Genomic DNA, 16,370 nt, shown 5'->3' on the forward strand with positions numbered 1-16,370 from the left:
AGCTGATACATCTGTCATAAGTATAGATCAATACAGTTACAGGACCTTAGAAATCAAAATCAGTTCTTTAATAGACTATTTTAAAAAATGTTTCAATGGCAAAATTTATCATAGATTAAAATGGAATGCTTTTAGGATGATCACCCTAGAAGGTGATAAAAGTGCTTCTTTATGGAGCATCACAAAACAGCATTGCTTCCACTTATGAATCCGGGCACCATAACTGTCAAAAAAAACAACTCATTTCAGGATTATTTCTATACCCAAACCATTTAAATCTCTCAAAATCTCCAGAATCATACTTAAGTGAAATGGGAAAAATAAATTTAACCCTCTTATTTCTTACTTCTTCTCTGGTGGGATGTAATGCAGATTCATGTTGCCAGCTGAAGTAGTCTGATGGTGCCGAATTCTTTCATTAGCTGAGAAAGCAGCATTAATTGCAAAATGTCTCACATAAGACTCCAAAATATTTATGATGTTTGTTTGGCAGGGCAATTTCACTAGCTAGGGATAAAAACATCATATTAAGATCCAATTACAGTGCTTTAACCATACTATAACATCTTACAAATTGCAAAATGCTCAACTCTATGGTAGGATATATAGTTCAAAAACCAATAAAATAACTTTCTGGACTAACCAAACAAGCGTAGCAGCTGCAGTGTGTGTGCACCGACCTTTAAATGCTTTAAATGAAAAAGCATGTTTTAATAATTCTTACAACTACACACACAAATTTGCAATTAATTGCACCTACCAACCAGAGACTGGTTTTCCTTCCAAAAGCACAAATCAGTTAAACAAACTACTGTCAACTGGTAAGAATAGGATTAAATTTCTATCAAAAATGCCAGGTGCGCTAGTTAATTAAGACCTGCAATTTTATCTAAAATTCTTTGGACAGAGCACAGGGCTATTCAACTTCCATAATAAACATAGGATATGGTCTCAATTAGGATGCTCAGTGGATATGCTATGGAGGCTTCATGAAGGCAAAAATCAGGAAATAATTCACAGCAGGGTTGTGGCTGCTTAGAATGCCCTACTCTACTGGATTATGTGGTAGAGAATAACACAGACCTCAAAGTAAAATGGGAGAAAGAAAGAAAGAAAGAAAGTAGATGAATTAATTAGCAAGCCGAGTATATCTGGCAGGTTGCAAAATACCCAGAGCCATAGCAAAAATTAGGCTTGCAAGGTCTGACAAACTACACACTTATTTTGGGTTGTTGATAGAGCACCATCTGGAATGGCTACAGCCACTCAGAAGGCCAGACAGGTGTCTGTGAACACTGTAAAAGGGGTAGCTGTGTTAATCTGGTGTAACATGAGTAAGAGTCAGCTGGTACCATACAGACTAACCAAGGAGGGTCTTTTACAAAGCGGTAAGCCCAACAAGGGCTTACCAAACATTAAATCAGGACTACCACCGGCCCAACAAGGCCACCGTTGGTAGCTCCACCCAGAACATGCACCATTTCCAGGGGAAAAACAAAACCCCTGGAAATGGCTTGCATGGCAGTAATTGGGCATTGGGGCACACTGACAGATCACTGCCAAGTTGTCGCAGGAGCCCTTATCACCACCTCACTGGGTGGCGGTAAGGGCTCCCTGCTGCAGGGCCACACGGTAAAAGTTCTCTTACCGCATAGCTATGTTTGTCTGGGGGCTTTTTACCCACTGCAATAAAAAGGGCCCCCGCCACTAGGGCAGGGCCCTTTTTCCCACAGCTTGATAAAAGGACCCTCAAATTTATTAAAACACGAGCTTTTGAAGACCAGAGTCCACTTTGTCACATGAATGTTGGTTTTGGCTTGGATTATCGGTGGATGTTGTGGCTGAAGAGGGGAGAAAGGTGCTAGACATAAAATAAAAGTGGACTCTATATGTTCAGCTACTCAAGATGGTGCACAACAATACAGGAAGAGCAGCATATCTTAAATCAGACACTATAACAAGCAAATGATATCCTTGACAGCATAGACAGGAATAGAATAAGATTCTAAAGCTTGGTCTTTGAGGGAGACGAAGATATTTCTACATGAAGATTCAGTATTCTCTTGTGGAAATGTACTACACAGATTACATTTATTTTTAATATGTTAAAATGGCCAAAGATGGGGAGAGCTACTACCTAAGGGTGTGAGTATGCTGTACCATTAGACTCGCTGACAGGCAATTCCATGGGCACCCCCTCCCTTGGCAAGTGACATCATTGCTAAGTCCAAGTTTCTTATTCCAGCTGGTGCCATGGAGTGCGGCCCGTGTGGCCGATGGTCCATGGCCAAAAGGGCACAACTAGCCCCTTTGGAGCCCAGAGGAGACTGGAAGAGGAAATTATTTCCTTTTTGATAAGGGGAAGAGGAAAGCAAGGTACCTTTGGCCACAGTTAAAGGACCTATGGACCAACATTTCCAGCCAATAGAGGATCCACCTCCCCACAGAACAATAAGTAATTTGTCACTTTCTGCTGCTTCCCTATTCTGAGGAACATACGTCTGCCCCTTAGCCTACTAATTTTTCTACAGCGGGTGGAGCTGCATCACATTTGGTGAGTGTTAACACCCCACTACATACTGTCTTCAATACCGGAAATAGTTTTCAAGGGTGATGATGCGGAGGAACTGAAAGAAATCTCGGTGAACCTGGAAAAGGAACCGAGCCAAACTGACAAATTAAAGAGTAGTAAATCACCTGGACTGGATGGCATTCATCCAAGGATACTCAAAGAACTCAAGAAATTTGCTGATCTGCTGTTATTAGTATATAACCTGTCTTTAAAATCATCCATAGTACCTGGAGGATGGACAATGTGATGCCGATTTTTAAAAAGGGTTCCAGGGGTGATTCAGGAAATTACAGACCGATAAGCCTGATGTCAAGTGCCGGACATAATAGTGGAAACTATTATAAAGAATAAAATTATAGAACACGTAGATAAACATGGTTTAATGGGTCAGAATTAGCATGGGTTCAGCCAAGGGAAGTTTTGCCTCACCAATTTGCTTCATTTTTTGAAGGTGTGAATAAACATGTGGATAAAGGTGAGCCTCCTGAGAAAGTTAAGAGTTATGGGATAAGAGGCAAGGTTCTAGTGTGGATTAGGAATTGGTTATTGGAAAGAAAACAGTGGGTAGGGTTAAATGGTCATTTTTCTCAATGGAAGAGGGTGAACAGTGGAGTGCCCCAGGGATCAGCACTGGCACCAGTGCTATTTAACATTCTTATAAATGATATGGAAATCGGAACAAGTGTGGTGATTAAATCTGCAGAAGACACAAAACTATTCAAGGTTGTTAAAACACGTGCATACTGAAATATTGCAGGAAGACCGTAGGAAATTGGAAGACTGCAAATCCAAATGGCAGATGACATTTAATGTGGACAAATGCTAGGTGATACACATTGGAAAGAATAATTTGAATCAGTTACCTAATGCTAGGGTCCACCTTGGGGGTCAGCACTGAAGAAAAAGATCTAGGTGTCGTTGTAGATAATACACTGAAATCTTCTGCTCAGTGTGCAGCTACGGCAGCCCAAAAAGCAAACAGGATGCTACAAATTATTAGGAAAGGGATGGTGAATAAGATCAAAATACTATACCACCTCTTTATTGCATTCAGTTCTGGTCGCTATATCTCAAAACGATATAGCAGATTTAGAAAAGGTTCAAAGAAGAGCAGCCAAAATGATAAAGGGGATGAACTCCCCTCATATGAGGAAAGGCTAAAGAGGTTACAGTTCTTCAGCTTGGAAATGAGACGGATGAGGGGAGATATAATTTAGGTCTACAAAATCCTGAGTAGTGTAGAACAAGAAGAAGTAAATTGATTTTTAACTCATTCAAGGAAGTTACATGGAAATACTTTTAAAACAAATAGGAGGAAATATTTTTTTCACTCAATGAATAGTTAAGCTCTGGAACTCTTTGCCAAAGGACGTGGTAACAGCAGTTAGCGGCGTATCTGGGTTAAAAAAAAAAAAAAGATTTGGACAAGTTCCTGGATGAAAATTCCATAGTCTGCTATTGAGACAACTGCTTGCCCTCAGATTTATTGCATGAAATGTTACCATGATTTGGGTTTCTGCCAGGTACTTGTGACCTGACTTCGCCACTTTTGGAAACAGGATACTGGGCTAGATGGACCATTGGTCTGACCCAGTATGGCTACTCTTCTGTTCTTATATTCTTTATTTTGTTATCTGTAATATTAATTTCCTCTCTTTTCTTTGTATCTACAGTCCTACTAATCCACTTTACTAACCCACCCAACTATGAAAGTCCACCTCTACACTTACCCGCTTAATACTTTCCTTCTTTCTTCCCTTACTTAATCTTTGCACATTATTAATTGTTTCTGACACCCTGGAATAACAATGTCATAACAAAACTATGTAAGCCACATTGAGCCTGCAAATAGGTGGGAAAATGTGGCATACAAATGAAAAAAAAAAAAAAAAAAAATATATATATATATATATATATATATATATATATTTGAGAGGTATTTAAACTACTAAATTCAATAATTTAAAAAAAGTTTTAAAAAAAGAGCAGATATGACACATAGAGGAGTATTTTCAAAGCACTTAGGGGCCCTTTTACTAAGCCGCGCAAGCATCTACGTGCAGTCAACGTGCGCCAAAATGTAGTAACCGCCCGGCTACCGCATGGCTCTTGCGGTAATTTCATTTTTGCCGTGTGTCCGAAAAAATAATTATTTTCTACCACGAGTATCGGACGCGCACCAAGTGGCATTTGGCACACGTCATTACCGCCCAGTTCCTGCGTGAAACTTTACTGATAGGTCAATGGCTGGCAGTAAGGTCTCAGACCCAAAATGGACGCGCAGCAATTTTTATTTTGCCGCATGTACATTTTCAGCAAAAATAAAAAATGGAAATTTACAGGTGCACTGAAAAATCATTCTGCACGTACCCAAAACCCGCGCCTACGCTACCGTAGGCCATTTTTCAGCGCACCTTAGTAAAAAGACCCCTAAGACTTATAAAGTTCCATAGTAACGTACAGAAATTTGTAAGACTAAGGGCCCTATTTACTAAGTCGAACAAACCTTTTAGCGCATGCTAACGATACAGACACCCATTATATATTTCTATGGGTGTGTCTAGCATTAGCGTGCACTAAAATGTTTGCGTGCCTAAAACGAAGCTTAGTAAGCAGGGCCCTAGGTGCTTTGAAAATGAGTCTCAAAACTTTCTAGGATGTTTGACAATGTTCCAAAGGACTGAACCTGTATTATAGTTGAAAGTAGGTCTCATTTTCAAAGCATTTAGACTCTCAAAGTTTGATAGGTTACTATGGAACTTTGAGGCAGATGCACTAAAGCTAAATGAGCCTTTAATGACCCTCCAACGAGGAAAATTTGATCCGTTGCATGCATCAAAGGGCTTTTACCGAGGAAGCCAGCAGCTAACGAAAACGGAATGGAGATGAGCAATTAGTGTGAAAACCCCATTGAAACGACATGCACTAACCTTTTCCGATTGCCTTTACGCAGGAAAAAGGCAGGAAATCTAACGAGAGGTCTGGACCTCACGTTAGGACAGCTCTGTGCCAGGAAAAATCATTAAGTGAAAAAATAAACAAACTTTGAGCCAATCCCAGCGCATTAGCAGAGCTAAAAGCGCTGTGATTGGTCCAAAGGACGTCAGAAAACACATCAAATAAAAAAAATAAAAAAAGGATCGGGAAGGGGAAGGGGCAAGGGCGCTCATCAGGAGCGTCCTGTATGGACGGCCTTGCCCCCCCCCCCCCCGCTGCTCCCCACTTTCCGCCGCTCCCCCCCCCGAAAAAGCAAAATTCTAGCAGCCCCGGCCCCCCTCCCTTCCTCACTACTCTGTCTCCCCCCAGCTCCACCTCCCGACATCCTCCGCCCTGTGCCCCACCCCCTCTTGGGGTCGTCACCGCCATTCTCCTCCTCCATCGGGCCCCCCTCCCTCTTACCGGGCCCGTGCAGCGCCTCTCTCCTCTGTCTGAAGGCGCTGCACGGGCAAGAAGAAAGCTGATGCCTGCCTTCGCCCAGCTTCTGTCGCACGTCTCTCTCCTCCTGGGCCCGCCCCTGTCTGACGTCGGTAACCTACGTAGGTTACTGACGTCAGACAGGGGCGGGCGCAGGAGGAGAGAGACGCGCGACAGAAGCTGGGCGAAGGCAGGCATCAGCTTTCTTCTTGCCCGTGCAGCGCCTTCAGACAGAGGAGAGGTGCTGCACGGGCCCGGTAAGAGGGAGGGGGGCCCGATGGAGGAGGGGAATGGCGGTGACAACCCCAAGAGGGGACGGGGCACAGGGCTGAGGATGTCGGGAGGCGGAGCTGAGGGGAGACAGAGTAGTGAGGAAGGGAGGGGGGCCGGGGCTGCTAAAGATACGTTTGCTTTTCTTCTTGCTTTTTAATTTAGAATGCAGGGGGAAGTGGGGCGGGGGGAACGGCGACCACGGGTGGGGGGGGGGGGCAAGGACGGCCATACAGAACGCTCCTGACCAGCGCCTTTGCCCCTCCCGACCCTTTTTTTTTTTTTTGTTTTGATTTGGGAGCCATGTGCTTGTGATTTGACTGTGTTTTGACTGTTTGTGGCATGCGCAGAGCAGCTAACATCAATGCTTGGCTGCTCTGCGCATGATTTGGGGGCCGATTAACGATGTGTATTGTGATTCTTTGATACATTGTACGTTTCAATACCGATCTCAGCATGTGTGACTTTTTTTTTTTTGGTGCATTTTTCGTTATTTTAAAATCGTTAGGGACTTTAACGATTTAGATTTTTTTACGTTTGGTTGCTGCATCTGCCTCTTTGTAAGTCTAAATGCTTTTAAAATACGCCTCAGTGTGTCCCCTCCCCCCCCCCCCCAAAAAAAAAAAGTGTATTTTGGACCTCTATAAAGAAAATAAGACAACCATCAACTGGTTGTCCTCTCAAACAAACAGCAGGGTTAACGACAACAAAAGAACGCAAGCAGAAAAAGAAGCACATGGAGCCTTCAAGAGCGGGGTCGACACAATTATACTTTATCAATCAGACCCAAAACGGTACAAGTTTCGGTGAAACTGTCTGCATCAGGGATCTAGGTAAATAAAAACAAACAACAAATTTACAGGAACATTGTGGATTTAAAACAATACTTAAAACATAAATTAGTATAAATCGGTGACATCATTAAAAATATAAATAAATGAACATACTAACCAAAGATAATGCTAAACATAAATTGCAGATAAGGAACAATTTACAGGAAAATTATAGATTTCAACCATAAAATAATTTAAAACAGTACTAAACATAACATGATATAAAGCAGCGATGTCAAAAAATATATACATACTAAAAAAACATAATTACTGTTTTCTTATTTTGTAGTTGAAATCCATAATTTTCCTGTAACAGTTTATTATTCCCATTTCTTGTTTAGCATTTTCTTTGGTTTGTATTCTCATTTTACATTTATGTAAATTTTTTAATGACATCAGTGATTTATACTCATTTATGTTTAAGTATTGTTTTAAATCCACACCTCCTGTAAATTGTTCCTTATTATTTATGTTTATTTGCCTAGACCCCTGCTGAAGGCGGTTCTGCCAAAACACGGACCATGTTGGGTCTAATTAATAAAGTATAGTTGTGACATCCCATTCCTGAAGGTTTCTTGTGCTTCTTTGGGTACTCGCTTTCAGTTGTGTGCTTTTGGATTCCCTCTCCTTCGTGCTCAACATTAAAAAAAAAAAAAAAGTGCATACAAACTTTACTGCATTAATAAAAGCTTGACACAACACAAGCTGTGTTGTGGCTTTAGGCCCTTCTGCAGGAGTCTAAACCGGTAAAGCACAAAAAATTTAAATAAATATACCACTAATAAAAAATTGTAAAAGATGTATATAAACACGGAAATGAAGGGTCAACCGCAGTACATAAAACAAATATATAAAATAATGCATGTTAAAATGTTACACAGTGAGCAAAACACCTTATACATTTCAAAAAGATAATACACAATATACATTGGAAAGGCTGGTAAGAATCAATAGAAACCACTAATCATTCCTGTATTAAAAGTATTATATTTTTTTCTGTTTGCTATGTCTTATTAAGACATTCCATGCACCATAGGCACACCTTCCCAAGCTGATCGTTTAATATATATTGAAGAATTTCACAAACTGTAAAAGTGAATTTGTTATTTATGTGATTCTAGGTCCATGATAAATTGTGTATTGGCAAAACTATTAGGCTGTTGAAGATCAGAACAAACATATATCAAGTTTGGACAGAATGAAGAATGAAGTACATTGTGACGAGAAAAGACACAGACTTGATAACTAGAAATCTTTTGTGACTGACTGGGTGCCTTAAGGAGTAAGAGGAGGTGATCATGAAGATACTAATGCAACAAGAGCAACGTTGGATATACAGATCAAACACTCAAGAGCCTTTTGGTTTACATAGTGGGCAGATCCTCAAGTACTGCAGGTTTCAAGCAGGGATGTTTAGATGTGTTATATTCACAAGTAGCAGCTAATATTGAACCCACTAATTAGTAAATTACCAAAAAAATATATATATATTTTTTTTTATTTTTAAAAGGTCAGAATTTGGCAAGAACCTCTTAGTATCTACATATTTAGATTTCACCTTGCATAAGAAACTCGAGACAAAAAGTCAGAATGTGCCGATGTTTGCCTGAGAGCGCTACTGAATCAGTTTTTGACATCTGCCAGTCGTACCTAGCAGATAGCTCAATAAAACTACAACATCCTTCAGATCCAGAGATGCCAGGCCCCATTTAGGCTCCAGCTTCCATTCTCTCTTCTAGAGCTTCTCAACTCTCTCCTGATGTATACACCTAGTTGGTCGTGTTTTCAGGATGATCACAAACAGGCAGGAGATAAATCTTCATACACTAGAGATCCGCTATATGCAAAATGTATCTATTTCATGCATATTCACTGTGGCAATCCAACAAACCCAACTGGCTAAGTAAAAATCCTGGGATTGAGAAGCACACCTTTTTAACAATATCAAAAAGGAAAGAAAAAGCAGCAGCTACAAGAACTAGTGGCTTGTCTACTGGAGGCTTTGAAACAAGACTGCACAAAGTGTACCCCAGCGCAACAAATACTGCTCCGGGCCAGAAGGGCCACTTTGGACAGATTTTAGTGTCCAAGTAAGCGGTAAATAGGTATTTTAATAGAATCTCCTTCAAGACTTTCTTTGCACCACCGCCTTTGGCCTGCAGGCGTTGCCACAACAGCCAACTGATGTCTTCCCTCTTCATAAAAGAGCACACTGCCACCAGGTCACACCTGACTCCAACAAGCTCTGATATATGGGTCCAAACCTGCCTTTTGTTTAAAAAGCCAAGGGTGGGGATCCTCAAATTTTGCACTTGAGGGTCAAAATCCATTCATGTTTAAAATATTTCCACAGTAATTGTACATGGCATTTATTTGCTTACATTCTCTCATGCAGATTTGTTGTGGGAAGCCTGAAAATCTGGCTAAGTTACAGCCCACAAAAATGAGTCTGAGGACCCCAAACAGAACACAGAGAACCTGTAACCATAAGAGATTGTCATACCCGTTTTCTCTTATTAATATGGTAGCAGTCTTCCTCCAGCTTCTGTTTTAGAACCTCCGGTATTTCAATGGTAATTGTTCTTTCTTCCATTTCCCTTTCCCTTTTACAATGGGTTTCTTGCTCTTCTTTCTGCAAGTAGAAAAAAAAAATAATTTTAGACTACAAATAATAAAAAGGAAAAATTTTTTTTCTGACAGCATTTTATTAGAAAACAAAAGAAAAACGGCAACAAAAAAGAAATGAAAGCCTTTTAGTTCCCTGTATATCTACAGGACCACCAGCTGCCATGCACCATACCTTGAAGAGTGGATAAGTACAGCCCAGCTTGCAAAAGAACAGGTTCTAATACAGGGTTAAGTATCTGCTCCAGGAAGCGAGAGGGGTGCATTGCATGTCACATGTATGATTATCACCCAGTTGGCAAAAGGATATATGTGGGCGCCTGATGCAAAGAGCTCCTAGCTCTCAGAGAACAAGTCTGTTCTCTAGAGGCTAGAGTAGCAGACTTGGATGACATGAGGGAAACAGAGAACTACAGGGATGCTGTAGAGAAGTCCCACCTCCAGTCTGGCAGCCTCTGTGCTGCCTCGGAGGAGGGAAGTCTCCTAAAAGGAGATCATCATGGTGAAGTAGGAAGTTCTCCTGTAGCCAGGACCTGACCACTATCATCTCGCACCAAGGATACGTCTCCAAGAACTTCTGCCCAGATGGAAAGGTTTATATAATTGTTATAATTGGTGATTCGATCATTAAGCATGTAGATAGCTGGGTGGCTGATTGCCTGGTCACTTGCCTGCCTGGTGCAAAGGTGGCAGACCTTACACATCACCTACAAAGGATTTTAGATAGTCCTGGGGAGGAGAAGGCTGGCTTGGTACATGTGGGTACCAATGACATAGGAATACATGGGAGGGAGGTTCTGGAAGCTAAATTTAAGCTCTTAGGTAGAAAGCCAAAAGGTCCCGATCCTCCAGGACAGCATTTTCAGACATGATCCCCATTCCACATGCAGGACCCAAGAGGCAGGCAGAGTTTCGAAGTCTCAATGCCTGGTTGAGACAATGGTGCAAGGATGAGGGATTTTGATTTGTTAGGAACTGGGCAACATTTTGGGAAAGGGGGAGCCTGTACAGACCGGTGAAAGAGCAGCTTTTAAACTAAAATGTGTGGAGTACCGTTTAACTAAAATGTGTGGATACTATTGAAAAAGAATCTTTATAGAATCACAATAGAGAGGTTTCAATAATGGTGAAAGAAAGCCAGGAGTATCTAATGGGAGAACAGAGTAAAGGATGCAAATTATCCCCATCTTCAGAGCAACTTGTAGATGCAAGGAAAAAAAAAAACAACACAATTTGAAGTGCCTGTATACAAATTCTAGAAGCCTAAAAACATAAGATGAGAGAATTAGTGGTGATAGGGAAGAAACTGGAAACTACAGGCCGGTAAGCCTCACTTCTATTATTGGAAAAGTAATGGAAGCGATGCTGAAGGAAAGGATAGTGAATTTCCTGGAAGAAAATGAGCTGCAAAATCCGAGACAACATGGTTTTACCAAAGGGAAATCGTGCCAAACGAATCTCATTGAATTCTTTGATTGGGTGACCGGAGAATTGAACTGTGGACGTGCAGTAGACGTAATCTACTTAGATTTCAGTAAGGCTTTTGACACGGATGGGCTGAAGATGGGACCCAAAGTGGTGAACTGGATTAGGAACTGGTTGACGGACCGGCGCCAGAGGGTGGTGGTGAATGGAGTTCGCTCAGAGGAGGGAAAGGTGAGTAGTGGAGTGCCTCAGGGATCGGTGCTGGGGCCGATTCTGTTCAATATATTTATGAGTGACATTGCCGAAGGGTTAGAAGGTAAAGTTTGCCTATTTGCGGATGATACTAAGATTTGTAACACAGTGGACACCCCGGAGGGAGTGGAAAACATGAAAAAGGATCTGAAAAAGCTAGAAGAATGGTAAGGTTTGGCAATTAAAATTCAATGCGAAGAAATGCAAAGTGATGCACTTAGGGAGTAGAAATCCACGGGAGGCGTATGTGTTAGGCGGGGAGAGTCTGCTAGGTACGGACGGGGAGAGGGATCTTGGGGTGATAGTATCTGAGGATCTGAAGGCGACGAAACAGTGTGACAAGGCGGTGGCCGTAGCTAGAAGGTTGCTAGGCTGTATAGGGAGAGGCGTGACCAGAAGAAGAAAAGAGGTGTTGATGCCCCTGTACAAGTCATTGGTGAGGCCCCACCTGGAGTATTGTGTTCAGTTTTGGAGGCCGTATCTTGCTAAGGATGTAAAAAGAATTGAAGCGGTGCAAAGAAAATCTACGAGGATGGTATGGGATTTACGTTACAAGACGTATGAGGAGAGACTTGCTGACCTGGACATGTATACCCTGGAGGAAAGGAGAAACAGGGGTGATATGATACAGACGTTCTAATATTTGAAAGGTATTAATCCGCAAACAAACCTTTTCCGGAGATGGGAAGGCGGTAGAACGAGAGGGCATGAAATGAGATTGAAGGGGGGCAGACTTAAGAAAAATGTCAGGAAGTATTTTTTCACAGAGAGGGTGGTGGATGCTTGGAATGCCCCCCCCCTCCCCCTCCCTCCCCCCCCCCCCCTCGGGAGGTGGTGGAGAGGAAAACGGTAACAGAATTCAAACATGCGTGGGATAAACATAAAGGAATCCTGTTCTGAAGGAAGGGATCCTCAGGAGCTTAGCCTTGAATGGGTGGCAGAGACGGTTGGGAGGCGGGGCTAGTGCTGGGCAGACTTATACGGTCTGTGCCAGGGCTGGTGGTTGGGAGGCAGGGATAGTGCTGGGTAGACTTATACGGTCTGTGCCAGAGCCGGTGGTGGGAGGCGGGGCTGGTGGTTGGGAGACGGGGATAGTACTGGGCGGACTTATACAGTCTGTGCCCTGAAAAAGACAGGTACAAATCAAGGTAAGGTATACACAAAAAACTAGCACATATGAGTTTATCTTGTTGGGCAGACTGGATGGACCGTGCAGGTCTTTTTCTGCCGTCATCTACTATGTTACTATATAGCACTAAATGGTGAGTTAGATATAACAAGCATTTCAGAGACTTGGAGGAAGGAGGACAATCAATGGGACACCGCATTAACGGGGTACAAATTATACTGCAATGATAGTTGGGAGCAAATTGGAGGGGGGGGGGGGAGTTGCTCTATTAAAAAGGGAATTGAATCAAACAAAACAAACATTCTACATGAAACAGATAGCAAAGCAGAATCATTATGGATAGAAATTCCATGTGTGAAGGGAAGGAGTATTCTTGTAGGGTTGTACTACTGTCCGATAGGACAGAACAGTCAGATGAAGAAAGGTTTGCAGAAATTAGGAAAGCTGGCAAATTGGGCAACAGTATAATAACAGAAAATTTCAATTACCCCAATATTGACTGGACAAATATTACAGCAGGGAGCACAGCTAGATAAAATTCCTAGATGTAATAAAGGACTGCTTCTTGGAGCAACTGGTACAGGAACCAACAAGAGGGGGAGCCATTTTAGATCTAGTTCTTGGTGGAGTGCAGTGCATAGTACGAGAGATAATGGTTTTGGGTCCATGATCAAGTCTGAGCTACTATTTGGAATGAAGCCACAAAGGAAGACCAGTGTAGCAGCATTTAATTTTCAAAAGGGTGACTATGAGAAAATTAGGAAAATGGTTACAAAGAAGCCAAAAGGATCGGCTGCAAAGGTTAGGCCAATAAATCAGAAATAGATGTTTAAAAATACCAAATACCATCTTAAAAACCCAGACAAAATGCATTCCACTTATTTACAAAAGTGGAGAGAAAACGACAGCCAGCATGGTTAAAAGGAAGTGAAAGAGGCTATTAGAGCCAAAAGAAAATCCTTCAAAGAATGGAAAAAGAACCCAAATTAAGATGCAACAGGCACAGTTAAGCTAGATGCAAAGCATTGATAAAGAAGGCTAAAGAGAATATTCAGAGAAACTAACCATAGAGGCAAAAACTCAAAACACCTTTTTCAGGTACATCAGAAGCGCTACATGCTAGAGACGCTCATATATTCCTATGGGTGTCTCTAGCATTTAGCGTACGCTAATTATTAGTACGCGCTAAAAACGCTAGCTTGCCTTTGTAAAAGGCCTCCTGAATAAATTCTTTTAGTCTTTCAAGGGTGAAGGATGGGCCATTCAGGTCTTTATCTGCTGTCACTTACTACGTATGTTATGTTACTATGATGCGGACAAACTGAAAGAAATCTTGGTTACCCTGGAAGAAATACTGAGCCAAGTCGACAAATTAAAGAGTAGTAAATCTCCTGGACTGGATGGCATGCATTCAAGGGTACTCAAGAACTCAAATCACAAAATTGCTGATCTGTTGTTAGTAATCTGTAACCTGTCATTAAAGTCGTCCATAATGCCTAAGATTGGAGGGTGGCCAATGTAACAGCAATTGTTTTTTTAAAGGGTTCCAGGGGTGATCTGGGAAAATACAGACCGGTAAGCCTGATGTCAGTGCCAGGTAAAATAGCGGAAACTATTATAAAGAATACAATTATGGAACACATAAATAAACATGGCTTTTACTGGGACAGAGTCAGCATGGTTTCAAACAGGGAAAGTCTCGTCTCACCAACTTGCTTCAATTCTTTGAAGACATGAATAAGCATGTGGAAAAAGCTGAGCTGGATATGTAGTGTACCTAGATTTTCAGAAAGCTTTTGACAAAGTTCCTCATGAGAGACTCCTGAGAAAATTAAGGAGTCATGGGCTAGGAGACAATGTCCTTCTGTGGATTAGGAATTGGTTATTGGACAGAAAGCAGAGGGTAGAGTTAAATGGCCATTTCTCTCAGTGGAGGAGGGTAAATAGTGGAGTGCAACAGGGATCAGTACTGGGACTGGTGCTATTTAACATTTATAAATAATCTGAAAACTGGAACGAGTGAGATGATTAAATTTGCAGATGACACAAAACTATTCAAGGTTATTAAAACGCATGCGGACTGTGAAAAATTGCATCATAATTACCTGATGCTAGAGTCCACCTTGGGGGTCAGCACCCAAGAAAAAGATCTAGGTATAGTAGACAACACGCTGAAATCTTCTGTCCAGTATGCGGCTGCAGCCAAAAAAGCAAACAGGATGCTAGCAATTATTAGGAAAGGGATGGTAAATAAGACAGAGAATACTATAATGCCTCTGTATCACTCCATGGTGCAACCTCAACTTGAGTACTACGTTCAGTTCCGGTCACCATATCTCAAAAAAGATATAGCAGATTTAGAAAAGGGTCAAAGAGCGACCAAAATGATAAAGGGGATAGAACACCTCTCCTATGAGGAAAGGCTAAACAGGTCTTCAACTTGGAAAAGAAGATGGCTGAAGGGAGATATGATTGAGCTCTACAAAATCCAGAGTGGTGTAGAATGAGTAGAAACGAATCAATTTTTTACTTGTTCCAAAAGTAGAAAGACTAGGGGACACTCAAGAAAGTTACATGGAAATACTTTTTAAAAAATGAGGAAATATTTTTTCACGCAATGAATAGTTAAGCTCTGGAGCTATTTGCCAAAGGATGTGGTAACAGCAGTTAGCATATCTGGGTTTAAAATGGTTTGGACAATTTCCTGGATGAAAATTCCATAGTCTGCTATTGAGACAACTGCTTGCCCTCAGATTTATAGCATGAAATGTTACCAAAATTTGGGTTTCTGCCAGGTACTTGTGACCTGGCTTCGCAACAGGATACCCCACTAGACGGACCATTGGTCTGACCTAGTATGGCTACTCTTATGTTTTTTATGGTAGAGGCAAAATAACCATTTGTTGTTAGTTACCATTTAACGCCATAAGGCTCTCCAATTACAATTCTCTTTGATGAGCTTCTAGCCTTCTGTGAAAAAAAGAACTCCCAGACTGCCTATTATAACCAGAATCCCCATCCTTTTGTAAAAGCTTTCCAATACTGCCAACTAAGTAGGTCACCATACTGTTGAACCAAAACCATTCTGGTGGAGAATTCAGGACTTTGCAATGATGCTACAATATAGGCATTGGTCAGTATGGATGAGACTGGGAACTACAGGCCTATTTTTGCCCTCTGTGATGAGTAAATTAATAGAAGCATTGCTAAAAACAGAGGCTAATGCGGCGTCTGAAGTCTAATGGATTAAAAAAATCCAAGGCAGCATGGTTTTTATTAGAGGTAGGTCCTGTCAGACAAATCTGATCAATTTCTTTTGACTGGATGATGACAGAGATGGATGGGGAGGGGCTAATACTACATGTCATACACTTAACAGTTTCCCACAGGAAGCTCAAAAACCATAATACTCTTGATACAGACCCCACAAGAAACACATTAGGTTAGCAACTGGTTGGTGAGAGGCAAAAGGCAGTGGGAAATTGAACAAAATCTGAGAAAAAGGACAGGGATTGGTCTTTGATCCAGTTCTTTTTGGCTGCAGAAGATGTATAGGAAAAAGATTTCTCTTTATTTTGGTAGCATTCACATACAACAGGGTAGATACCCTGGAAGGTGTGAATTACATGGAGAGACATAGAGGGGCATAATTGAACGAAAACGTCTATCTCCATGGGCGTTTATCTCCGAGAACGGGTCCGTGAAGGGGCGGACCGAACCGTATTTTCGAAAAAAAAAAATAGACGTCCATGTTTTATTCGACAATTTGTGAGCTGGGCGTTTTTGTTTTTCAGTGATAATGGAAAATGAAAGCGCCCAGCTCAAAAACGAATAAATCCAAGGCATTTGT

The 16,370-nt window shown here is 41.5% G+C and overlaps 1 protein-coding gene across 3 annotated transcripts in view; it reads right to left on the reverse strand.

The window, feature by feature from the left end:
* The window catches only part of MSL3 (MSL complex subunit 3), a 109,689-nt gene that overhangs the window by 60,706 nt on the left and 32,613 nt on the right, over positions 1-16,370 (reverse strand). For all 3 annotated transcript variants that reach the window (XM_030201598.1, XM_030201600.1, XM_030201599.1), the window contains 2 exons: positions 9,593-9,721; positions 347-507 (listed from right to left, as the gene is read on the reverse strand). In XM_030201598.1, coding sequence (XP_030057458.1) covers positions 347-507; positions 9,593-9,721 — 290 coding nt within the window. The remainder of the gene's footprint in view (positions 1-346; positions 508-9,592; positions 9,722-16,370) is intronic.

Source organism: Microcaecilia unicolor, chromosome 4 (assembly GCF_901765095.1).
Source record: "Microcaecilia unicolor chromosome 4, aMicUni1.1, whole genome shotgun sequence".
Classification (NCBI taxonomy): Eukaryota; Metazoa; Chordata; class Amphibia; order Gymnophiona; family Siphonopidae; genus Microcaecilia; species Microcaecilia unicolor.